Source organism: Rhyacophila brunnea, unplaced genomic scaffold, assembly GCF_057557595.1.
Source record: "Rhyacophila brunnea isolate RB1 unplaced genomic scaffold, BYU_Rbru_1.0 scaffold_6, whole genome shotgun sequence".
NCBI classification, from domain to species: Eukaryota; Metazoa; Arthropoda; class Insecta; order Trichoptera; family Rhyacophilidae; genus Rhyacophila; species Rhyacophila brunnea.
This window is the reverse complement of record NW_028233276.1, coordinates 31071805-31098623: the sequence shown is the minus strand read 5'-3', so window position 1 is coordinate 31098623 and position 26819 is coordinate 31071805. Positions and strand designations below refer to the sequence as shown.

The window sequence follows — 26819 nt, the reverse complement described above, 5'->3', positions numbered from 1 at the left end:
GAAGGTCTCGAAGAAGACGTCTGCTTGTCACTTTTTCTGTGATAATATCCCACGAATGACACCAGTTGTTACGTCCCCAAAAAACGGAGTAGTTTAAGTAAGATAGTTTATCACTTTCACTAGTTCTTTTAGGTTTCGTAATTACGAATTTAAATAGTCTTTATACTTGTAAGGGTATTATTTACTATTTTATTATTATACAGAGGACTATAAAAATAGGACTCTGTTAAAGTCTCTTTTGTTTAGTCAGGAATAGCGAAAAGAGAGCGGAAATGTTCACAGGAGATATCAAATTAAAAGAGAAGCACTTTTGATAGATGTTTGATTTATTAAACGGAGAATAATTATTACAGTAATACAAATATTACAATTGACAGAAAGCCAACTTACAATACAAGAGGTACAATGGTTGACGGAGAACTAACAAATTCATTACGTGCACAATGGTAGATATATGGAAAGAAATAATGTTCTAGAAACTTCTAATTATCAACACAAATAACATTATATTATTGTTTTGTGGTTTTCTGGAATTAATTAGAATAATTGAATCAATATTTAAATTAACAATATTATTGATATCAGAGAGGATGCTGCTGTTATCAGAGGAAGTTGCGGTTTCTCTAATTAGAATCTGTTATCTACTTATTGATTTTATGCATAACAAAACGTTTATTGAGCTGATTTAATATTTCGTCAATAAATGGAACAAAGATAGTTCTTCTGAAATACTCTTCTACTGAATCAGCTGGAACATTACACTTCAATGTTTGTTTCGATGTAGTTCGGGGCTTTTTTATTTCAACATTAAAGTTATTGGCTTTTGCACACGCTTCATCGCAATTGCCAATTTCAAATTGTGTGATGCACAATGAACATAATATAAAACTTGTGGATATATGGCGAATATATGAGATCGGACTCCTTTAAACTTCCCGCTCCCGGTGTGGCACCGTCGTAACCTTATCCATGTAAATATGACAAATCGATTCCATAATTATGGAAACTTTCCAATATTTTGTCAGATAATCGTTATCCTGCGGTGCTTGTTAGAGGAACAAAAAGAATGAATTCTTCACAAATATTGTTGTTATTTTTATCGTCTATCTAATACACAAAGAAAATTGTTGCGTTTATAATTTTTATATTAGTTATTGTTGAGAAACCGCGCACAAATATGATGTTGAAAACTGTTGCTAGATTTTCAGTGCCCTCATGTATAGACCTGGATATTCATCTTGGGCAGAAATCCAAAGTTCCTCCATAGTTATTTCAGAAAATTTATTTTAGTACGATCCGTTGACAAGGTGACCAATTCTTCATCTTCTCTTGGTCCGAAAATTCAAAACTCGATGTATCAATCGTAGCAAATGGATTTCGTATCCAGTCATAATTTCCTATGTTAATTAAGGAAAGAAAATAATGTGCAATATTTTCTTTCAATAAAGTGAAATGATGTGCTATAGCGGAAATACTTCCCACGGCAATGTTTTCGTGCAGTGAAGGAAACATATCTACTTTATTTTTCCCTATTATTCGATTTTTCCAAAGAGCTATTTTTTTAGAAATCCTGTCAGTTTGTCAGTAGATTTCAAAAAATATTCGTCTTTTCCTTGAATGCTTGTGTTAATGTTATTTAAGTACTTAATTAAAAGTTTCTGCTAAATATGCCATTTTATTCTGAAGACATTTTACAAAATCATCCATACTTTGTTATCCATCCTTAATTTTGGAAAAAAGATTAACAATTCATTCTTAAGTTCTTAATTCATTCGAAAACTTTACCCGTAGATAACCACCTCACTTCAGTGTGAAAAAGCAAACTTTCGTACTTAGCTTCCATAGAAATGCAAAGTTTTTTAAAAATGCCTGTTTTTAAAGGTCTGGATTTGATGAAATTTACCATATTGGTCTAGTACAGGTTTTAGCACTGCGGTAATGTATTCGAAACTATAGATTTCCTGTGTAAAAAAAACAGTGCGTAGATATAATAATATTAGGGTTTCTTGTCTTTGCGAGGGTAACAAATCTTTTAAATGAGCCTACCATTGACGGAGCACCATCTATACAAATTCCTCCATGATATTTTAGATTGTTCTAAATATGAAGAAATATAATCAAAAACATCTTGTCATGTCGTACGCTCGGTGAGTTCTTTGCAGCATAGATATCGATCCACTATTTTGTTTTCATTTATGAAACGAAAACCTATGAGGCCAATGGTAGACGCATGCGATCGATTCGGCAACATCGAAATCACATTAGATCTTTCATCGGCTTTCATAATTTCACGAAGGACTTTTTCGGCTTTCGCTATTTCGCGGCTGCTTTTATCATTACTTCGCGGTGCACTTGCGACAAGCCAGCGGTGCACCGGTTAAGAACCATTGGTCTAGCTAGAGCCACAATATTTATGCTGAATTCCACCGAAAAAAATGACATGAATGAAATGAAACCACCGACTGTGGTGGGCATGGCCCCCACATCATGAATGTTTGGCGGCCCCCCTTGCCTATCACCAGGGTTAAGGGCAGTGTGATATTCTATAGTATTGTTCACAAATGGTATTCCGTGGATTTATCTATATTTTTAAATAATTCCCTTCAATTCTTGATTTGTCGGACCTCATATCATAATATTATCGATCGTTATCATACTATGAACCACTGGTCGTGTAGTAGTAGCATACGACCCTTCGATATTGGATAAATGACCATTTTTATTTTTCTAGAAACACTAAAAATAATTGTGATATAAAATGACACACGTGAATTATTATCATGTAGTTACGTATATCATATTTTCATCATACTACATATTTTTTATGTTAATTTTGATGAAGTAGTATAGGTAGCACCACATGCGATTTTTTTATAATATAACAAATTTCTGGTGTGTGTTTATCTCACAATTAGATGAGCCGCTACGCTGGGTCCTCAATACTTTGGACGCTGAAGACGCACATGCGCGTAATGACCAGGCGGCCGATCGATGTAATTAACGTGCATTTTAAAGGTGCTAATTAAAATCTCATTATCCACTCAGCAGCGAATGCGTTAAGTCCGGGCCCCCAGGCTGTAGCCCTGTCAGCCCATGGTGGCCATGTCAGCCATGGGCCATGGTGGTGGGTGTAGTCGTTCTTTTCGCCAAATTTTTATGGTCGGTTTTGGGTTTTTTAATAGTGAAGTTCAAAAATATTATTTGAAAATGGAAAAAAAGTATTATTGCATTTAACTTAATTATAGGTACACAAACCTACCCAACAGAACACAGCCTAATTTCTCGTTTATCGGACCTTTGTCTATTGCACTCGGTGTACACCACTCCGGAATTCGGGTGGACACCGAGAATTTTTTGACATTTCCATTAGAGATTGGGTTTCTAAAAAAACCCGACATTAGTGTTTTGAAATTTTTATGTTAGAAATTAAAATCTAAGAAATTTTTCTAAAAAGGGTGCTGGAGAATTTCAAATCATTTTTTTGCCGTGTTTTTATTTGTCTAATCTATTGGCTTTCAATTTCAATGTTTTGGGGGGGGGCAGGGCCCCTTGGCCCCTCCCCTGGGTGCGCGACTGTGTGGCCCTTTCTACCACTCCCACGCACCATCTGGAACATTGCGTCCATTGACCATAAAGTCTAGTTTGTAACCCCAAACTGTTTATTTGTAAGATCTTGGGCATAAAGCCCACCAAAAAAGCGTTCGGTGCGCTCACTACTGAGTAGGCCCCCTCGCACCCGCGCATTACCCTTCACCTATGTAATAAGGGGCTCAAGGAGCACAAAATAATTATTATTATCAGCGTCTCTCATAACAAAGCAATAAAAATATTATTAAATTTCTCGGGGCTTGTAATTAATATCGGACACGCAATAACTAAACAAAGAGTTCACTGTTCTTAAATAATGGCTTCTCGCCCGTCTATCGACCACGCTTCGAGGAGCGTGATTTTGCTTGCCGTGTTCAATGAATGGACTACGTTGTATTTTCATTAATTCGTATCGCTGAGAAGCCAAAAAACGATGACTCATGGGGCAGGCGGGCACAATGCGTCGTCAAATCCAGTGTGCGCTGGCGTAGTTGATTACGTTGTATTTTCGATGATTCACATAGAAAATGCGCGAGCGCCCCGCAAGCCTGCTTTAGTGGACTTTATGCCTTAAGTTTAAAATGGTATTTCTTCTCATTAAAGTTTGATTTTTACTAAAACGCATGTTTTCGAATACATATATACTGTTTTCAACAGCAAATATCTCATAAATGGTCAGAGATAGAAAAAAAACGTATGATATAAAATTTTTAGGAAATTTAATAAGCGCTATTGTATATAACAATATTTTTGTTTTTGAGATATAAGCGAAACACCAAAAAAAACCCAAAATTTTGCGGTTTTTTGCCCGCCAAAAGTTGTGCCGAAGTCATTCGAATTGGCAAACTGGTTTTTTTCTTACTCATTATCATCTATACAAGTAGGAAAAAAAAAATTTCTACCCCTTTTGCAACCAAAAAGTACAGATTGACTGGACTAATTTGGTAATAACAAAAATAGTACGCAAAATATTATTTTGGGTTAAAATTTAACCCATTAAAGTCGGGGCGGTACCGGCAGGCCGCGAATATAGGAAAAAATCTAATAAACATAATTATTATTTTTTTTGGAAATATATCATAAAGACTCATCAAATAGGTGACGCAGTGTATCATATGCGCCGCCACCAAAAAAAAAAAAACTCTAATATATGCGAAAATGCGCTAACTTGATGTATATAACGTGAAAAGTACTTGTGTATGTAAGTTAAATACCTATCTCCATATAATATAAAAATCTCGTGTCACGATGTTTGTGGTCGCACTCCTCCGAAATGGCTCGACCGATTTTTATGATTTTTTTAATGTATATTTGTTAGGTATGAGAATAGGTCAACAAGTATATTTCATACCGCTAGGTGATTAGGGTATCTCTATCCAGAAAAAATTTTCTTTTATTTTTTTGACAATTTTTTATTATTATTTGGCATCAAAAAATACCTATAACCCCAAATTTTCACCCTCCTACCCCCACCCTCCCATTTTTTAATCGCGATTTTATTATTTTTGTATGAACAAATTTACCGTCGTTCGTATTTCAAACAGAACGAAATTATTTATGTTGTTGAATGACAGATGGCGCTACGTCCGAGAAGAATTCAAAAGAAGCATCGCGTCATTTTGACATTTCATTCGGCATATCACAACGCAGTGCGTGCAAAATTTTGTACGATTTATTTTAATTTATCTATTTTTGTGTGCGTGTATTGTAGTGCACAATGCCAGCAAGACGCAAGGGGGGCCATTTGGGCCGTCGAACGAATAAAGCAACAAACATGCGAAATAGTAGAGCAGAAAGAGCAGACGGACAAATCCAACAAGATAACAAAAACGTGCGTGTGAGCATGTCGCAATTGCGTGCATCTCAATCACAAGAGGCACGAGCTGAACGAAATCAACAACGACAATTGGAACGGAGCCAAGCGTGCCGGTTCGTAGTTAACAAACGCAGAGCAAATGACTGACAACGCCAACAAGTACATTGAGCATTTACATCCGCTTCGTTCCTTCGTCTCGCATTCGAGTACGAGCCAGATATTGAATATTCCGCTCATCCGAAAGTGCTTATTGGTGCTATGGACAAAGAATGTCCCCATTGTCATGCGCTCAAATTCAAACATGAGTCAGCCGGGATGTGTTGCGCATCAGGAAAAGTGCAACTACCAGAAATTGAGACACCACCAGAACCATTGAACGGCTTGCTCATCGGCACGGTTCCAGATTCAAACCTGTTCCTGAAGTCCATTCGCACATTCAATTCATGCTTCCAAATGACTTCGTTCAGAGCAACAGAAATAGTTCACAATACTGCGGCAAATGGTCAACAATTCCATTCTACGTTCAAAATCAAAGGCCAAGTATACCACAAAGTAGTCTCATTGCTGCCAATGCCAAACGAACCACATAATTTTTTACAAATCTACTTCATGGGCGGTGAGGACAACAATCGTGTGGATGCACGTTGCGGCTACAATAACCTCAATTTGCCTAATGCTAGGCGCATCGTCGGCGAACTGGACGCCATATTGAATGAGCACGATGAATTATTGAAATTCTTCAAAGCACACATGCACGAATTGCAAGGTGACAATCACGCTATTGTTATCAATCCTGATAAAACACCAGCTGGAGAGCACGTGCGTCGATTCAATGCGCCTGTTGTTGACGACATTGCTGGAATCATGGTTGGCGACCGCACATCGACGCGAGAAATCGTGATTCGAAGAAGAAACAATAATCTGGAGTTCATCGCTGACGCACACCGTTCATACGACGCTCTCCAATATCCGCTAATTTTCTGGAAGGGACAAGACGGATATTGCATAAACATTAAACAACGAGATCCTGTCACAGGTAATTCATTCATTATGAACATCATTACTCATTTTGAATTGAGAAAATGAATGGTTGGTGTTTTTTTGTTTTTATCGGCGGTCATCGTCTACAGCGCTCCATTCCTCTTTCTGTCATAGATCCCATCCCCACACACTTACGATAAATTCGGTATTTTTTATTTAACAACCAAAATATTCACTAGAAATAATTTATATTGCAGAACAACGTTTGCCGGGTCAGCTAGTTATTGTATATAAAAATAATATTAAAAATCTGTAATCTTCTACCTTAGGGTATGTCCCAAAACAAGATTCTATGCAGAGCCACTTTGCACTGATAAGCTCAATATGCGTGGCACAACCCTGCATAGTAATGCGTTTTGTTTGACCAAAACAACACTTTTAAAAATCAATGTAATATTGATTATATTTCACGTCCAAGTATTTGACCATGATTCCAAGAGTAATAATATTAAGTTATTTGAAACGATTGGCTGGGGCTGGTACTATAATGAGTGTAAAGTACAGCGTGAATACACACTCATTTTGTATGATAGGCCTTGTACGTTAGGCACCCTTGTGGTATACATCAGGTTAAATAATTAGTTAAAAATGCTACAAGGTTAATACCATTGCTTGAACCGGTCTCAGTAGAACATTTTCAATACATCTCTCATTCACAGGTTCCATGATAAAACAGAACGATAAATATAATTATGACCTTTTAAGAAAAATATAAATTTAATATTGAAATTGTCCTATCTCTATCATGTTGATAGAATTTTAATAGCACAGATTTTCAATACGCCATAATAATTCAAATTACACACCTAATTGCTAGAAAGCCTCAAATATATGGGACTTTGCCGGCAAGCTTAGGATATCTCATCTTAATCAATATAATATGTTCAAAATGATTGGGTGACTAGGTAAACGAAATAATGACCTAGCCTAACCTAAATAGATTCCACAAAAATTAATGTTTCATTTTTCCCCTGACTGTTCTGTTTTGTCCGGTTACCCCACAGAAAAGAAAATAAATAGAACTCCGATCTCCTATTCTCCAAACGTTTGAAAGTGAAGCAGGATTTTAGTAGTGTGAGTAAATGTGTGGACGCACAAAAAATGACCTTCGCTGCACGCACAGAGCCGCATTATTGATGACTACTATTCATTAGAAAGACTTAATACGAAACATATTTTAAATACTTACATATTACTAATATTAGTTTTTTAACGCGTTTTTTAAATTAACATACATACTTATTAATTTCACACACAATTAGTTAGGAATATACTTTCTAGAAATTGAAAAAAGGATATTAATTTGGTTTTTTAGAAAGTATATTTATATGAAATGAATGAACATAAATAACACATTGTACAAAATAATTATGAAAAATATTAAATATAATTATAAAAATCCCATTCAACTTATACGTCACATAATATATAAGATTAAGTAATAACAAGATAAGTACAGCAATATTTACATACAACAGGTAATTCTAAATAGGTATAACATTAATCGCATTTATAATAATATATTAACAGAAAGTATACATTTTGTCTTATACGAGGGTGGGTCAATAATTCCTTAGAAAAAAGCATTAAAACAGGTTTTATTTTTGTATTTTTTTTTTATTTCTCAACATAATTTTCTTGGAGCTCAATACACTTGGTTAGACGTTTCTCAATTTTTTTTAAACCGTCAGAAAAATAAGTTTTCGGAAGGTCCTCAAAATAAGCATTTGTCCGATCGATGATGAAAAAAAACGTTGTCCACTTAGCCATTTTTTTAAGTTTGGGAAAAGGAAAAAGTCACTGGGGGCTAAATCTGGCGAATACGGTGGGTGGTCGACCAATTCGAACTTCAATTCTTCAATTTTAGCCATTGATCGTAAACATGTGTGAACACGGGCATTGTCCTGATGAAAGAGGATTTTTTTCCTGTTTAAATGAGGCCGTTTTTCTTCAATTTTGTTTTTTAGCTGGTCCAATAAAGATGCATAATAATCCCCTGTTATTGTTTTTCCTTTTTCCAAATAGTCAACGAAAATAATTTCACGTGCATCCCAAAATACAGTAGCCATAACCTTACCAGCTGATTTTACGGTTTTCGCCTTCTTTGGACATGGTTTGCCTTCGCAATCCACTGCTTTGACTGTTCTTTCGTCTCGGGAGTATAGTGGTGTATCCATGTTTCATCTACAGTCACAAAGCGACGAAAAAATTCATCCGGATTGCGTTGCATGAGCGACAACAGGGCTTTAGAGGCCACCACCCTACTGCGTTTATTGTCGACTGTGAGCAAACGCGGCACCCATCTTGCAGAAATATTTTTCATGTAAAATAGAAATGACGCTACCTTTTGAGATCCCTGTAACCTCAATTATCTCACTCAACTTTAATCTTCGGTCACTTAACACCATATCGTGGATTTTATTGATCATTTCTGGTGTAGTCACCTCTACAGGACGTCCTGAGCGTGGTTCATCCTTTGTTGATGTACGACCACGTTTAAATTCATTTAACCAGTTATAAATAGTTGCAAGTGAAGGAGCAGATATGCCGTGAACTAAATCCAACTCATTTTTTATTTCCTTTGCTGTTAACCCTTTTATATTAAAATGTTTAATAACAACTCTAAGCTCAATTTTCTCCATTTTCCATTTTTCCATTTTCCACAAGCAAATTTTTTTTTTAAATGTACGAGAAACACACAACAACCCGACCAATCTGATTGAAACTTCGCAGCATACTGAATCGGTAGTGCCGCTGCATGAAAACAAACCGCTTGCAGTACTAGTCGCGCCACCTGCCGGCTTTTCTAAGGACTTATTGACCCACCCTCGTATACCTAACATACTGTCATCCATCAATTACACATTTTATTAATGGTGTGGGTTGAAAAAATCAATCTAATAAACTAAAATGATGGGACCCATGTAGGGCTTCCAATTATTATTAATCAGAGGAAAATTACTTACTATCCGGTTAGCGGTTAGTTTGCTTATTTACATTATTTACAATATATTTTTATACAAACAAAATTATTTACGGGCAAGACAAGACGTGTACCTACTCAATTTAGGGGATTAAGCAAAAAAACCCAATGCAGTTGTCGATATCCCACAGCTCTATAGATTTGGCGTGGGATATCTAAGCCACGCGTAATCCTTAAAGACCGCCGCGCTATTATTTATTCTATGGAATTTGACTCACACTATATCAATAACAATAATTTAACTTAATTATTTTAATTTAATTTAACAAGAATTAGATTTATTCAATCGAGATGGGTATCCAAAACAAGGTACCTATTTGGAATGATAAAATGATCATGGCTATGTCAAATTGCTGATGGAGATAAGGTATGTCGACGCAGTATCAAAATTTGGAATAATATAGCCATGTGTTTGTTTTTTTAAATTCATAATCGGCGGCTCTCGTGGTGCAGTGCGTAAAGCACTGGCCTTCCATCCCTGATGATGAGTTCCAAGTCCAAGACGTACGCCGTACTTGGTCCCGTGGAAATCTGTTATGCCAAAAGTCAATAGTATAATATCATTAATTATTCACAAAATATTTGAAATCGTTAAACTTTGTACTATGTAATTAGTGTGTTTATCTCTTCATTTTATGATTAAAATGAATATTGACAGTAAATAAATGCACATTTACCTATGTTTATTGCATATGCAACTGTATAAATCATTATGATAAACGAAAACAGTTATAATTGATTATAATAAATATTAAGTAAGTATCTAATATTCCCTGTCTGAAATGCGGCCCTGTTATCCAAACAAAACACACGTATTATATGCATACAATGGTGTGCGTCCCACTTTCCAAATATATGTAATCTTGCTTGTGCGTAACGTCAAATACCATGCGTAAAATAAATTTTAATGCATGTTAAGATATTGACATATATATTCAAAATAAAAATAAAAATATGCTTCCTTGTGAAATGTAGTTGCGCTATTTGTTTTATTTTTCATATTTGTATCGCTACTACAACTTTTTACTGAACATATTGCCATTTTCAATGAACATAAAACCGAGAGCTCTGAGAGCAGTTGTCAGGCCGACGCACAAGCTTAGAGTGACGTTTTCTGAACACGCGGTTTAAGTTTACCTTACTCGAGATCGGTTGCTTGCGTAGCCTTACCGGTTGGGTATTTCAGTTCCCATTATTTCTGAGTTCCCTGGGTTACCCATTCAAATGCCGGGCGACGTGTCATCATGGCCTCTCTGTTCTTTCACTCACATCTACCCCCACCACATACTTACTGTAAATCATCTCCGCAATATATCTGTGCATGAAAGGAAGGCTTTAAGTCTAAAATCGCTACATTTCAAGAGCCAAAAGATTGTTTTTGGACTGTTTTGTATGGGAACTTTAATGTTTCTATGTCGATGCTTTGATAATGTTCTTGTGATATGGTACCGATACCAGATGTTTATATTTTTTCTTTTGACAGCCTAGGTATGAAATTTTTGAGACTCTACTTGAGGTTGTATGGATACTACCTGTGGTTTACTCTTAGGCGCCGTGCACATACAATCGGGCGTGCGGGGCGGGGCGCTCACGCGTATTCAATGTGAATCATCGAAAATACAACGTAATCAAATATGGCAGCGCATACTGGTTTTGACGATGCACTGTGTCCGCTCGCCCCATGATTCACGCGTTGTTTGGCTTCTCAGCGGGACGAATTAACGAAAATACTACGTTGTTAAATATGACAAAGCCCATTGAACACGGCAAGCAAAAGGGGCGCGCGCCGTTTTATTTTATCCGCTTCTGGACACGTTGTTGATAGACATGCGCCTACATTATTTTAATAACAAAGAAGTTATTGTTTAGTTTCTGGGTATGCGATATATTGCTAGTAGAATTATGTCATCGTGAATATGAATTACAAGCCGCCGAGAAATAAAATAATAATTTTATTGCTTTGTTATGAGAGGCGCTGAAAATAATAATTATTTTGTGCTTCTCGTGCCTCTTATTACATAGGTGAAGGGTAATGTGCTGGTGGGAGGAGTGTCATTTCGGTTGTATTTACGCTTCACGGGCCGGGCCTACTTTGCAGTGATCGCCCCGATCCGACACTTTTGGTGGGCTTTATGCCTTAGGTATGCTTACATACTGTAGCTTACTTTCTATGCCGCCAATAAGGTAGGAAATTAATACAAATTTGCTTGGTAATTTATTTAATTCGTGATTTATTTGAATTACAAAGATAAAAAGTTTACATCTGAATGAAGGGAATTGAAAAAAATACAACCATTGAGGTAATTCTATCTGGCACGTTTACTATTAAGGCAGAATTAAGCACCTACGTATGCACTGGTGATTGTCATAATTATTGCAATGGTACAATTTTGCATACACACTTTTAGCTTTGATAGTAAACGCGCTTACTAGAATATATATTAAAACCTTTATTACAGTTTATTTAAAAATTATAATGACACAACTAAAAATAATAACAGACATTCAATTACAACTGATATTATAAAACTGATCATTGTAGATTTGACAAGTGAAGTATTAGCGAACTCTGCTAATCCAAGTCGAGTTGTGTTCCTTTCTCCGGTACCCACAACCCCGAATCCACGCATCGCTTCATGCAATAAATGGCCTCTTCTTTCGGCATCTTTGCTATCGTCTCGTGAAGTAACGGAATGTTTTTTTCATTGAAGCATTTTTGGAGGTCCTGAAAATTTACAAATAATTAATAATAGGTAGGTACATCAATTATATTTTTTCATACTGATAAATATGGATAGCGGGCCTCCAAAACGGTGGAGGATCCATCAACTGCGGTGCGTGCTTCGGTACAGGATTCCCCAACCTTTTTACACCTGCAGACCAGTAAAAATTGGATAAATATTAACGGAGTTTAATCTTATATTATAACAGATGTATATAACAGTCTAATTACGAATACAAAAAAATGTCACACGAAAATTCTATTGTTAATTGAAATTATGAAAAACTGATCAGTAAATATATTGTTACTAATAGAATTTCTGGAAATTTAAGATGAATATAAAAAAAATAGTGTGAAATCTGCTGCTGCATTTTCTCTAGAATAGTTGACAACCGAGTATTCAGTGTTGTTTCAAGAAGATGAAGCACTGGATTGACATTCATTCTGTTTCTATGTTTCATTTCTATTACTGACATGGCTGAAAAAGTCTAATATGAATAGGTAATCAAAAATGTGAACAATATTTTAGGCCTTTGCAACTGACAATGTTTGTATTTTATGTCTGGATACCAGAGTACGGTCAGAAAACAGCTCGATTAGGTTTCCTTTTTCTCGGGTATTAATCACGTATGGATTGACATCTACCATGGAGGTATTACTTCTTTGAATAAGGATTTGTTTATAATTTTTGGCATATGCATTTTAAAATGGTTGGGAAAGACATCTCATGATTGATAAGAATACATATAACATATCACGAGAAATGCACTATGTAGTATGATATTGACTGAACTGGTATAATTATAAACACAAATGAACATGGCGGTCTAAAGTGTTGACATTTTGACTAAAAAATTAATTTGGGCATGTTATAGTAATGGAAGACATTTTTATCTCAGTGTGGTCCTGGTAAATAAATCTCAGAGCACAAGTGAGAAGTTTGTTACAAATGAATCTTCAATGAGAAACGACTGACAGCTAATTTAAACAGTAACCTTTTTTAGCATCATTCGTGCACAAAAACATAAACATACTTGACATTCTAAGCATCTCGGCCATAATATGTATTTTCACATATTAAATTTCAAATTAATTGAAAAATTCATGTCATTTAGGATTCGTAAAGAAAAGTATACAATCAAACCTTAAATGAAATACACATTACAACGTCCGTATATACAATTTGAAAAAAAATGTGAAGCAACTTACTTCAGGCAATTCTTCGAAGACTTCTTGAGGATCTAAGCCACCAGGGCCAAGTCTCTCCAGCCTGTCGGCTTCTTCCTGCTCACGCAACGCTTCTTCCACTTTCTCCCGAGCTCGCTTCTCGATCCTCGCTTTAAACTGACGCAGCTCATCGTCGAATGAATCTTTGTATGACGCCTCCGCTACTTGGATTCTTATGGAAATAAAATATACATTTTAGTCATATAATTATAATTGTCAAGATCAACAAACAACTCTGAATTTGAGAAGATCAACAAGGATCACGCGCCACTCTTCAAAACAAGCTAGTCAATAGAAGAATTTATACTAGCGAATAAATTTTAATGCGGTTACACTCCAGATTACGATTCCTGTCAAAGAAAACCTAACCTTAAGCTACTATCCTTATCATGCTCATTTTAGTGGTGGGCCGTATCAAAAGAAGATGAGAAAAAGCTGGATATGTTTGAAAGGAAGATAATATCTTCGTGGGGTTACTGCCAAAAGTTGTTAAGTCTCGAAATCATGTTATGGACTAATTATTACAATTTGAAAGTTTGATGTGCCCTCTAAAATCAGGCATAATGGTAAATGTCTTTGTGCTTTACATAACTATATATCGGATGATATAGACACATCCGTTGTTAACCTAAATTATTCAGAAGAAGCACGTTTTGAGGAAGGTACAACTACAAACTGTACATTGTTTACCAGGTATATGAAGAAAATATATGTATTCAAATCTGGAACCACCTGACGAGAAACCAGTGCAATACACACTTGACTATGACAGACCGACTGAATTTATAGCACTAGTAATACTTAAATCATCATGAAGATGGGTTTATAGCCCAAAACAGCAGTCAACATACATAACTCAAATATTGTGTGAAATTAATAAAAAAAAAAGTGATTCATAACTGATTAAATGAACATTGGACATTTATTATCAGCTGATCCTAATTGGCAACTTGAAAGAAAAACAAAGCTGGTGCATCCATACGAACGCTGAGTCATTGAGAAATTTAAGCCCAATATATTTAATATCTCGAGGGCGCAGAGAAAAAAAAATGGGCCGGTTAAGGTGGTTAATGAAGGAGCCTCGGTAGGCACTCGACCCCTGCGCCCACCACCAGAGATGGGCGGCCAACGTCAAGAGGGACAAAGAGAGGCTTAGTGTGACCGACTGGAAAGAGCTCGGGTTTGAAATACCAGTTGGCCATGGACAACACTGGTCTGTAGCGCAGACATAAGTAAGTACTTATAACTATTTATTACCTTGAAAAGAAAGATGCTACACAGCCTCTGGGGTCGATATCAAGCTGTTTTGACAATTCCAATATGTACTGCATACAAATTGTTTGATGTGCCACGTGTCCCATCAATTCGTGTTTCTGAAAAAGAGCACCATTACTTTAAACAACTACATATTTCAGTCATTCTATCGTTAAATGGGTTCTTGTCAGTTTAAGGGAAGCCAGGGGCAATTTTTTTTTTTAATATAGCCGGTATACTGGATAGGTTAGGTTTTCATTTTTGAATTCATGAATTTTGCCAAAATCGGCTATGAAAATTAGCGCGGTTACCGCCTGGCTTCCCATAAACTGACTTGGGTAAATGTGCCGCAGCTGCCGTCATGAGATTTTATAACTTTCTTTTTAGACCAAACCAAACCTAACCTAACCTACCCCAACCTAATATAATCTTAGTTTGTGATAATGATGCATCAACATGTATGAAAATTTTAAATTAACAATTGAGCCGTTGCCCGGAATAATATTGTATCCAACAAAATTGTCAATGTTGAGTTATTGATGGAATAATGTTGGGTATGTTTTTATGCATCGTTTAAGGTAGGTAGTGTGGCAAAGAAAAACTATTTAGGCCTGTGGCAGCATTTTAAAGTTATTGGTTTGTGGAAGAACGTTGTATATGCTATTGTCAAAATGGCGTCGCCATCCATCAATATCACGGAGCGTGGTATAATTCACTTGAATAAAGGAAGAAAACGGACATCTAATGTTTTAAACTGGACAAATATCAAATCTAGGAAGCTGAAGGATGTAGGAAAAGAGTATTTATCCAGAAAAAATATTATTAAGCCTGCAATTTACCGGTTGAAACAGTTTTGTGGAATAATGTTGTATACCATTTGACAGTTCTGTTGATCTCATGAATAAAATTATTACGTTTAACATATTATTAATATGTCGAACGTTAATCGATTGTATTCAATTGATTTATCCATATTGTTATTGGAAATGTTGTTTGATAATAATACTGGCATTGTAGTGCTCTATATATTGTAACTTAATCTAATACCGTTTCAATTTTTTTTAATCGTTCCTAGTTCTATTTTGCAAGGTCGCGTTTGTGCCAAAAAATAATCCGGGATGTGTTCTCGGTTTTAATATCAAGACAAATAGGTATTCAATTAGCATTCAGGTTACTGAATCACAATGGACAAAGTCATCATCTCGTCTCATGTATTGAGAGTCGAATGTCGGACGCTATGTTCAGAAAGCAGACGAAGATAATTCTAAGCTCAAAGACCTCAATGACATGTGTGAATTCATGTTAGATGAGTATGCTGCCTTTTTTAAGGCACTATTGAGTGAAGCAAAATGAATAAAATACATTTTGCGGAATAATGTTGTATGTGAAATTTTCATATACAACATTTTTCCACTAATTTACCATATTTTTTTGTAATAAATCCAAATTTAATTGCCTTTCTTCGCCACTTTACATTTAAAACTCTTAATAATTGTATGTTTATTGTATTTAAAATATAAAATGTAACAAAACATAACTGATTTAATTTTTTCCATTTTTCTCAAAACAAGAATATTGTTGGATACAACGTTATTCCGGGCAACGGCTCAATTATTGGATTGAAAAGCCTATGCGCCGACAGAAAAATGTATTTATTATAAGTGTCTACAATCTACATGGAATAAACTGTTTTCGTAAAAAAAATCATAAAAGCTCATGACGGCATCTGCGGCACAATTACCCCGACTTGTACTGCTAAATGTTTAATATGCCTGCATTATTGTATTTACTTTATTACCAATAAATTTATGCAAACTTTCACAGGACCCGGTTGGGAAACACTGTAGGGAGAAAATTCTGGCATACCACGGTACCGCCATAGTAATACTTGCGGCATAGAAAAGATTAAAGCAAATGAATAGTTCTCAATCAAATGTGTGCATAAAGCAGCATTATCGGATTATATTTTTCAGCACTGGCTTACCTCTTCCATTTCAAGATTGATGCACCAGATAACTAAATAGTTGGCGGTCTCTTCACAGACCAGTTGATTATTTTCTTGGAGAAATTGTTTTGAGTCATCGTAGCGCTTGAGCATGCCGAATTTTTTCAGAAGCTTTTCATTCTCTTTTATGAACTTCTTCATGTTCTCTTCTCTTTGCTCGTCGGAAAGATTTTCATCGGAAGGCCTCGTCGCTTTTTTATTAATGACCGTCTTCGTGAATCCGGACTTGCTGATGGTGTCCACATTCCATGGCGTAGCACTCTCCTTTTTTTTGATTTCCTCTTCCTTTTCTTTTATCTTTTCACTCTCTTTCTCTAGTTCTTTGAGGGCTTTTTTAATATCTTCCATGTCCGATCCCACCTTCTCGGCTTGGGCGATCTTTTGCTTTGCCTCTGACAGTTTAATTGTGTTTTCAGTTTTGTTTTTCTCGAGGTCATCTATTTCCTTCTTCCTCTCTTCCATACGTTCGACGCGCGCCTGGTGACGCCATCTGAAGAGGGATCCCGTGTCTATATTGGGGTGAGTTTCATCTTCATCATCAGATATCTAAAAAATATTTTTTTAATTACAATGGTAAGCTTTTCCAGAAGATATAACATATTTTGTTTTAGAGTCGGGTGAAGAAGCATGGTAGAAACAATAAATATGAGTACAAAACTGCTTCTATAGGTATCAGAATCAGCCTGTTCTCAAGAAACATGCTTTCATATTTTAAGGAATACTGTACCAAATAGTTGATATTCTGTTAAACATAACATATAGCCCAATGTACGGTTTAATGTCAAACTAACTAGCAAAAATATAATTATTTGAGACTCGAACTGAGCCAACAGGACTCATTTCAATTTATTGTCATTAAATTTGAGTGTGGACTATTAATTTTATTATTTCCAAGACATACCTCGATGTTTTTCCATTTGCTGTAATCGACCATCTTTGTGTGATTTCGTTATGAATAAGTGCGAAATTTCCCAATTACGATCACAATAATAAAGACGACTAAACGTCAAATAAATATAGACATAACGAAACGAAAGACTACAAAAAATAGTCAAGTCAAGATTCGAGAATATGCGACTCATAGACTATAGAGTTACGAACATAGACTAGTTACGAATGTTACGATTTAGTCTATGGTTACAATATTGTATATATAGCTGTTGAGTGAATTATAATGTTAAAAATTATGCTCAAAACATAACTTTGTCTATTGGTTTTGAAACAAAGTTTTTTTTTATATAAGTCTACAATACCATTAATTCTATAACTAATATTACGTTAAAATCTATAGGTTAATTTATTAGTCGATAGCTATTTTGGTTGTTACATCATTATCAAAACTACAATTAAGTACCTACCTACCTACCTACTTAAATGAAAATATTAAAAAAAAAATAGCCTGTTTAATATTCAGATCTTCTTCTTATGACTTTTGCTTTGTCGTCTGCTACCCGGAACGATTCAGATTCAGTTACACTCGCACCAATCATGTAAGTTTCATCATGTAAGTATCATCTTCTAGAGTCCGATTTCTATAAGCTGGCGTACACGTCATCACGGTTCTTTTATGAACTAGTGGAACTAACTACCTAAATTCCCCACGCTTCAGCATCTTAACTCTGCATTACGTCCGCCCCCCCACCAACTCCATCGTCAATGGGACACTAGCGACACGATGATGTGTACGCCAGATTATAGAAATCGAAGTCTACTAAATTTGCCATTGATTTTCCTTTGGATAGTGAGTAGGTACCTTTGTCCTGTCATAAGGTTGCTTAAGTACTAGAATTTTCAGGTTTTGAAGCTATGCAGAACTACTAGCTCATTTCCCATTCGTTTTCAGAGAACATGAATATTAGTCACCTTGTCAGTTCAAGGAATTTTGAAGATACGTTGGATTGGGTATATGGCCATATCTCAAAAACAAATTAATACCTCAGAATTTTTGAAAATGGTGATATATATGTGGTAACTTACATTTTTATACAATTTTTTTGCGTAGGTCGAGGTTGACAATTGTTTACAGTATATTTCGAGCTCGCTTTCAGCGTGAAGCGATTTTTGATATTTTGATTTGCTTTCAGCGAGAAGCACTTTTTGATATCGCCATATATTAGTCTATGGATATCACTTTCAGCGAAAAGCGCTTTAGCACTGGAAATGATCTCTCACCACAAAAACGGTGTACAATTGCGGCGTTGCTTTTTTTTTTGACATTCGGACAAAGTCGCCAGGTATTTTTATTTTCCCGTATTATTATTTTATATTATATTATAATTATAATGTTATATTATTTTAATTAATATATTAGTATATTTAATTTTATTTAATTTAAGTAATTTAATTAATATATTTTTTAATTATATATAATTATATTATATTATAATAATATTATATTATAATTATATATATCCGAAATGATTCCAGCCTAGATGCCCAGAAGACATCCCGCAATTGGTGACAATTTGGGGGTGTGACATTACCTACAAGTGACTTCGCAGAGCATGTTCATTTGTAGAGAATTTCACACTTCTAATATGACATTTTTATTTGTCAATTTATAGGGTGTGTGAAAAGACAAACCGTCATGATGAATAGATAAGCAGCCAAATAGAGATGAAAAGTTCTGTAAATTAAGTAAAGAGCATGAAAACAATGTGTATTATAAAAGTGACAGCCATTACTTGCACCAACCTAACCATGCTTTAATCGCTCGGTAAATGTCATAATAATACATTCAAATAAAATGTCTTAATAGAAATAGTGTAAATAATGACTCCTTCCATATGAGTATCCTAAATTCTTTGATTTCACGTATGAATTTAGTACATAATAATACCTAAAAGCTTTAAATTTCCCACGAGGACTGTATATCCTATAGCAAGGCTTGGGTATAGATTGTAGATGAAACGGAATAAATTTGTGGTAAGCGGAAGGGCATTAGATGGGATTTTAAATAAAAATATAATAACTATTTATTTTATAAAGTAATTTATTGAGAACATTTCATTTATTTTTCATTTATATTGCTATTTAAAAATACATTTAATAATAATTATTTTGTTGTAATATATTCAATTCAAACAATGATTATTAACATACATATTATTTATTAGCCTGAATATCACAAATTTAACATAACAGACAATCCTTAGATCACCAAACTTTTTTGGTTCACGGTGCATTAGAATTTTTCCATGCCGCCCTAAATCAAAGACAACTCATTTTTTGTTTTTTTAGATTCAATAGATAGTTTTCGCCAAAATAATTTTTCCTATCCGAATATCAAGACAGTGAATGTTTTGAATACTCCGTGATGGCCCCCCAGCATTAGACATAAGTAATAATTAAATGATCACCAAACTATTCCATTACTATACTATTTCATATTGTCAAAAATCGTATGAACGATATGTTATTTTTAATAATATTGTAAGTGTATAGATTTTGTTTTTTACAAAAATACTACTATATATTCAGGCTAATATTATACATAATTCTATCACTCAATATGAGCAGAAAAAAACATCTGTTATTACAAATGAAAGCAATAAAAAAAATATATAATATATCGTTTTCTTTTTATATCTAAATTAATTAATTTCCATGGCACTGTTAGTTTTATGTTACGAATTAAAAATATACTTGATAAACTTCATAAAACATACATTCATAATATAAACACTATAAGTTTTCATTAGCGTACATAATTCTACAGTAAATAAAAATTAATACTACATTCGTATATTGGAACATTGCTGTAATGGCGATAATCTGATACAAAAACAAAAAATTAACATTACATATTAAATTCCAATTAATTTACATTGATTTTATTCAAATATTAATGTTATAGTTTCTCACGGTAGTAATATTAATGCACATTCAATTATTGATGTGTTCCTATACAACTCACAATATACTACCATAGCCATATATACCGCTAGCATTCTGAGAATAATAATGTCCTATTTGACATTTGTGTTGAAATTGATATTTTACATGGATAGGCAGCCAATCGATGTTACACAACTATTGAGATTGGGCATAGGTATTCAAAAAATTTGATAAGTCATGTACCTACTATTATGGAAAACATATTTCAAAACACCTTGTTTAAAATTTTCATATAAATTCTCTTTCGATTTTAAAACCTTGATTTTTTAGGGAAATGTGATTTTTTGATTTAGTCCAACAGAATTTGGCAATGCTGAATGAAATTTTGCAATCCAATACATATTTAAATACATCATTAACTCAAAACCTTGAAATTAGTAGTTATTTCCTTCTATAATTAGGGTATCAATTATTTGTTTTATCAGAACAGTCACAATTTTTTTTCATATCTGCATTTTAAAAAGTAAATTGAATGAAAAATCACATTTAAATTACAATAATTACAATTAACTCAATGCTTGATAAAAAAAAAACATGTTTTAGCTAAAAAATAAATTCTTCATTCTGTTTTTAGAATCTCCTATACAGTTAGGTATTATGTACCAGAATGCCCGCGATATGTAGATACATACAAATTTAATGTATGTGTGTATTATGGAAATTTTCGAGTTACAGTGAATGTTATTAATTCAGTTAAATAAAATTTATTCCGTCAACTTAAATATACCTATACTAATTATTTATCATATCTTATTAACAGATTGAATCGTAATATTTTAATTATTTGTGATACAATTAAATTAATTCGCTTAAATAATATTTACAAAGTAAACCTTAAAAGTTTTAATATCACATTGGCACTTTTCAAATGTCAAATTAAAAATATCGAAAGTTCAGTCTTAAAGATATGTGGACAAAAATGATATTAAATTGACTGAGGACGTACTTTTCTACAACTCATTCATCATTACATCATCGGTCCATCTTGTAAAACTCATATGTTTCACCGAAGTGTAAGGTTCTTGCATCCATAACTCGTCTTACCAATCTACATACCTTTCAAATCACCTAAATCAGGGATCGGCAAACCGCGGCTCGCGAGCCACATGCGGCTCTTGGGTATTGGCGAGCGGCTCTTTGCCAAATTCCCAATTTTTACAAAAAAGGTAAAATTGTTGTCGTTTTAAATTTGCCCATTGTAAAAGTCAACAAATTATTTTTTTTCCATTTTATGTCGACACGGCCACTTTTAAAATAGCTTTTTTTTGCTGGATTTAACAAGAAAAGAGTTATGTAGCTCCAAATTTGTAGGTCTTGCCACCAAAATTGAGGATTTGGAGAGAGAAAATGCAATTTAATTTCACAACATAGCGGAACGCTCTAAAAGATCTACATAATAAGGTAGATACTACGAATTTTAATATATGGTAAAGCTTTCCGAACTCATATTCGAGTCTACATAATATGTATGTGAATAATCATTTTCAACCATGAACAATATAAATAGCATTTAGAAAAGCTAAATAACCGATGAGAATTTGGAGTCGCGCCTAAAATTTAAAACTACAAGTTACATACCAAACATACAGATACTCTCCGAAGAAAAGGAAGGAATGCGTGAAAATTGTATGTAACTCATTTTCTGTAAAAATTATATTTATAATTTCCACAATAAAAAAAACTTATGTTAGTTTTCAAATCTTCTTCACTTGATAAATAATCAATAACATTCACTGAAATAAATCATATTTATAAAAATATATGTATGGCTCTCGAAAAAAATTTTAACCATTGTGATACTCATATTTGGCTCTTTTGGTCCAAGAGTTTGCCGACCCCTGACCTAAATCATGTCCACAGAATGGAAATATTTGTAAACATCTTAAATATCAGGAATTATTGTTATCATTCATCATGAGTTTGTTCCTTGTTTTCATTTTTTGAAATTCAAAATTACATTTTAAACTAAAATTTAGATAGCTTTTATTTACTATCTACTTTTATGAGGTTTACAAGATAGAACAATGACATAAAATTTTCGATTTTATTTATTTATATACAGTGTGATTCTTTTATTATACTGGCCAACAGAGTGCTGTACGTAGTGGGAATGGACAGTATAGGGATGTGCGTAAAACGAAGCAATGGTTTGTAGTACGAAAGTAAAATTACTGGTGGGATTTTTAGTCCCTAAATGGCAATTGTGACAATACATCAGCCAGAATATAAAAGTCACACTGTAGCTTCACTAGTCTCATTAAATTAATAGCATACATGTCTTTATTATTTATATATTATTATTAAGCGGAATTTATTTGTTTACACAAAAGTAAATATTCAATTACCTTCATTGAGGTATATTTCTATAAATTTAATTATTTTATATCTTACATTAAAATCTTAAGCAAATATTATATGAATCGACACATTTGATATGATATCATAAATTTGTACTTACTTATTTTCAACTACATGAAAAAATAATAAATAGAAATGATGATTAATTTTAAATACAGGTAATGTTGTACCCATTCAAGAATTTTAAAGATACATAATATCGAGGGTATACTGACAGAACGCATTATTTTAGTTTTTGCTGTTTTTCTGTTTTAAATGCCAAAATGTATACAATTGTACGCTCTATGTCCTGGTTAAACGCACAAAGGCATAAGATATAATGGTGAGAAAATAGAAACATTATTAAATCATATTGTTATTTTTTTATTCTGATAGAAATCATGATAATGACCTAATGCGTTCTGCGTATACAAAATACAGGACTTGTAACATGTCGTATATTGTGTTTGCCATAAAGTTTAGTCTTTATAATGTAGAAAAAATGTTTTTAAATCATAAAAAAAATCTATGTGGAAGAACGCTTTGAAAAAAAAATTTAAGTCCTTTTTGCGATTATCTCAGAACTTGTTTTAATAAGTTAATGCTTTCTGTCAGTATACCCTCGATATTATGTATCGAACCATACTGATCATGAATTTAAAAAAAATACAAGATTCTTCAATATACAATATAATTAATTCATTGGAGTTAAATTTCCTTCATTCATTATGAATTATGTATTTCAATATCCTGAATATCAAATAAAAATAATGAATGACTCCAGTATAAACTTGAATTAATTTTAATGTGACAATTCAATTATTAAAGCATTTGTTATTTTTATAATACATCTAACTTCGGTGGTGATTTGTAACATACAACTTTTGCAATTAGTTTATGATTAATATTGTATTATTCACAATACATATTATAAATTTAATATAAGATAACTGGCTTAGAATTCAAAGTTATATACAGTACACACAATATTTTCTTTAAAGGAATACCCAAAGGACACGAGCAGACTCAATGACCCACATCGACCGTCTGGCCTAATCGAGAAATATTATTTTGAATCTTTTCATTGAGTCATGAGTAAAATAGAAACCATTATATTTTAGCCCGATTTGACTTGACGTTTGGTGTGACAGATTGCTTTGAAGGTGTGAAGTTCTGCATAGTATCGCGCACACAGCACACTCTGCTAATGTCAATGTTGTCAGGTTGACATTTGCTTTTATAATGATGGCCGACCGATTTTTTCATTGTGCTAATGGAGACGTCAAAAATTGTACAGTTCACATTTGGTTTGGACTCACCTTCACAATAGCGATATAAAATCTTATTGACTGAAATCCGCTCCATACTAATCACTGAACACCTCACTGCATAAACAATACCAATAATAAGCTAGTAAATGCAATCAGCAATTTGTTACTTGACCAAATACAATCTTCAATAGCAACACAACATATTTTATGAACTGATGTAAACAAGCGTCGGTAAAATCGAATTGTAACTTGAATCATTATTATTGGTATTTTAGGTTGACTACTGCTCACGACGATCAGCGTGACTCGTAGAGTCTTGCTCATGTAATTACAGCATAAAATAACTGTATAACAACAGAATACTGAAAACTTAACTAACAGGTCGAAAAAAACTTCTCATGAAATGAGTAGTAGGTACTGTTACTTTACTGGGATCGTTCATAAAGAAATAATTTAAAAAACCGTCATGAAATTACATTACAATAAAAGTAACATATTACATAATTGAGAAACTGGTAGAGGGGGTGTTTAAACAATTTTGAAAAAAATATGTACTCATCAGGTTGAAATGATTGCTTTCTTTACATAGTAAATATCGAAAATTTAATTTCTACTTTCGAACAAGAACTTCTTGTTCACGTGTAAAAACTGTGAACTAACAATCCCCTCCTGTTTAGTCGACTACAGCGACTTCCGGTTATCGACGAGATCTTGTTGTCGGACAGTAGCACTATTAAAGCAAAATGCCCCTCTTCTATACAGCTCTTCAATTAATTAATCTTGTTATAAAATTAGAATTAGTTTGTTTAACAACACATGCAAAATATACTAAAACTATTACGATTTATGTATACAGTTATATAGTCTGTCTTTGAAAGCTATCGTCCCGGAAGTTTATTTAATATTTTTATTTACACATTACTACATACAATATTTTTATTACTCTATAAAATTAAATAAAATTTTCATAATATTATTATTAATTCGTTAGCTGCGATAATAACTACAGTGCAACTTTTATATCAAGTCTTCTACGTCACTATGGTCGTTTCTGAAACTGAAGATCCCCGCATTTACATTGTCCACTACTACATTCCCCGCGTCCATAATTCAGTGTGTGTTCGATATTGTGCGGAGTTTTATTAACATTAAAATGCCTAAACCTTTGTGGAAGCAGATGATAAGCATTATTTCGAATGTAAAAGTAATGTGAAGAGGAGAAACAGAAAAGAATTCCTTTCAATAGTGCCAGAGATAGCGAATCAGCTATAATAACTCAACACGCAAAGAGCGACGTAATAGTAACAGCGCACAAAAACCACGTTATGTAACTGTGTCAGTACACGCAGAGCCGTGATGTAAAAGACTTGATATAAAAGTCAGACAGTATATAGAGAATATTATTGTTTTTCAAAACTCACTTGATTGATTATTATTTGTCAATAAAAACATCTAGTATAGTTTTATTTATCATCTATTCAAAGAGAATATTCATAGAGAATATTTTCGACATTATAAAAAGAAAAACGAATTACATACATAGAATCATGTCATAATAATTGTAAATGGTTTTATTTTGAAATCGTGAGCAATAAATGAACTCATTATTAAATTAAGGACTACCTATGCATGGTTCATGCTGTCAATAATATTATAATATATACAATATTTTACAAATTAGTGCATTAAAATAGGTTGACACTTTTTGGAAGCATTCAGCGATGACACCGCCATAATGACATTTAAAATGGAGACCATTTAATGTCAGACGACTAACAAGTCACAAATAAATGACATGTAGTTTATGAAACAGATAAATTAAAAACAGTCCTAACATAAATCATCCCCTTGATTTACGTAAGCAAAAACAATCATTTGATAATCTTGCCAGTCCACAATATTTTGGAATTGCGACAACCTATTAAGTTGGCTGCTTGTAAAATACTCCACCATTTTAGATCACAGGGAGATAGTGCACATTCAATTGAAGAATTTGTATTGTTTATTTCAATTGATTCTTTCAATCTTGATGCACTTATTTCACTGACTATCAGTAAAACTTCTCTTGTTCAAGATCCAGATTATTTCGGCACGTTCCGTTGCTGTTTCTCTTCATGGTGGCTGATTCGTAATCTCCCGCCATCGCCTTCGGGTACAGTTTCGGTGTACCGAGGGTACCGTTATTTCTGTCGCTGTTGATATTGTTTGTTTTGGAGAGTGTCAGTGCTCCGGTTGAGGTGCGCAACCCGTTGAATGACGGCTGTCGCTTTTTCGGCACCTAAGAAAATATTAAACAATACATATTAGTATGATAATAAATACTTCACAAAGTCGTTGCTGACAGTTGATTACAAACAAATTCATGTGAAGAATAATTATATTTGATCAATAAATTGACACCTTTTTATTGGTTATCCTGATATTCTTAATTTGTCATTATTTTCTACAGTATATGCATACAGTTGTCTTATTTTATCTATAACTATTCATTGAAATACCACTAAGCATTAAAACTAAATAATCTGCGCAAACTGCAGGAATAATTTTGTGGTACCTATTGGTAACTGCAAAAAAACGAATTATAGAAAATTTTGAATTATTGGTGAATTTATGATGTTTCATTGTATAAATTTGTTTCTCAGCATTATATGACAGTATGTGAGTATGTAGATTTAAAT

General features: G+C 33.6%; 3 protein-coding genes and 1 long non-coding RNA gene across 4 annotated transcripts in view; 2 read left to right on the top strand and 2 right to left on the bottom strand.

Moving 5' to 3' along the window:
- Positions 1 to 5013: 5013 nt before the first annotated feature.
- LOC147065534 (uncharacterized) overlaps positions 5014 to 26819 on the top strand; it is a 43824-nt gene continuing 22018 nt past the window's right edge. The window contains exon 1 of the mRNA XM_085956923.1: positions 5014 to 5027. The gene's annotated coding sequence lies outside the window, so the exon portion shown is untranslated. The remainder of the gene's footprint in view (positions 5028 to 26819) is intronic.
- Positions 11624 to 17725, bottom strand: Cdc37 (cell division cycle protein 37). Its single transcript, XM_085957267.1, has 5 exons — positions 17538 to 17725; positions 16616 to 17182; positions 14635 to 14750; positions 13360 to 13549; positions 11624 to 12153 (listed from the first exon to the last, which is right to left on the bottom strand). The coding sequence occupies exons 1-5, from the start codon at positions 17568 to 17570 to the stop codon at positions 12001 to 12003; spliced, it is 1059 nt and encodes a 352-aa protein (XP_085813393.1). The 5' UTR covers positions 17571 to 17725; the 3' UTR covers positions 11624 to 12000.
- LOC147065536 (uncharacterized) lies at positions 12447 to 13552 on the top strand. The gene is made up of 2 exons (XR_015071843.1): positions 12447 to 12945; positions 13026 to 13552. It is a non-coding gene; the product is annotated as an uncharacterized LOC147065536 (long non-coding RNA).
- Positions 25108 to 26819, bottom strand: part of Sema5c (Semaphorin 5c) — a 459820-nt gene continuing 458108 nt past the window's right edge. The window contains exon 20 of the mRNA XM_085957163.1: positions 25108 to 26419. Coding sequence (XP_085813289.1) covers positions 26192 to 26419 — 228 coding nt within the window. The 3' untranslated portion in view covers positions 25108 to 26191. The remainder of the gene's footprint in view (positions 26420 to 26819) is intronic.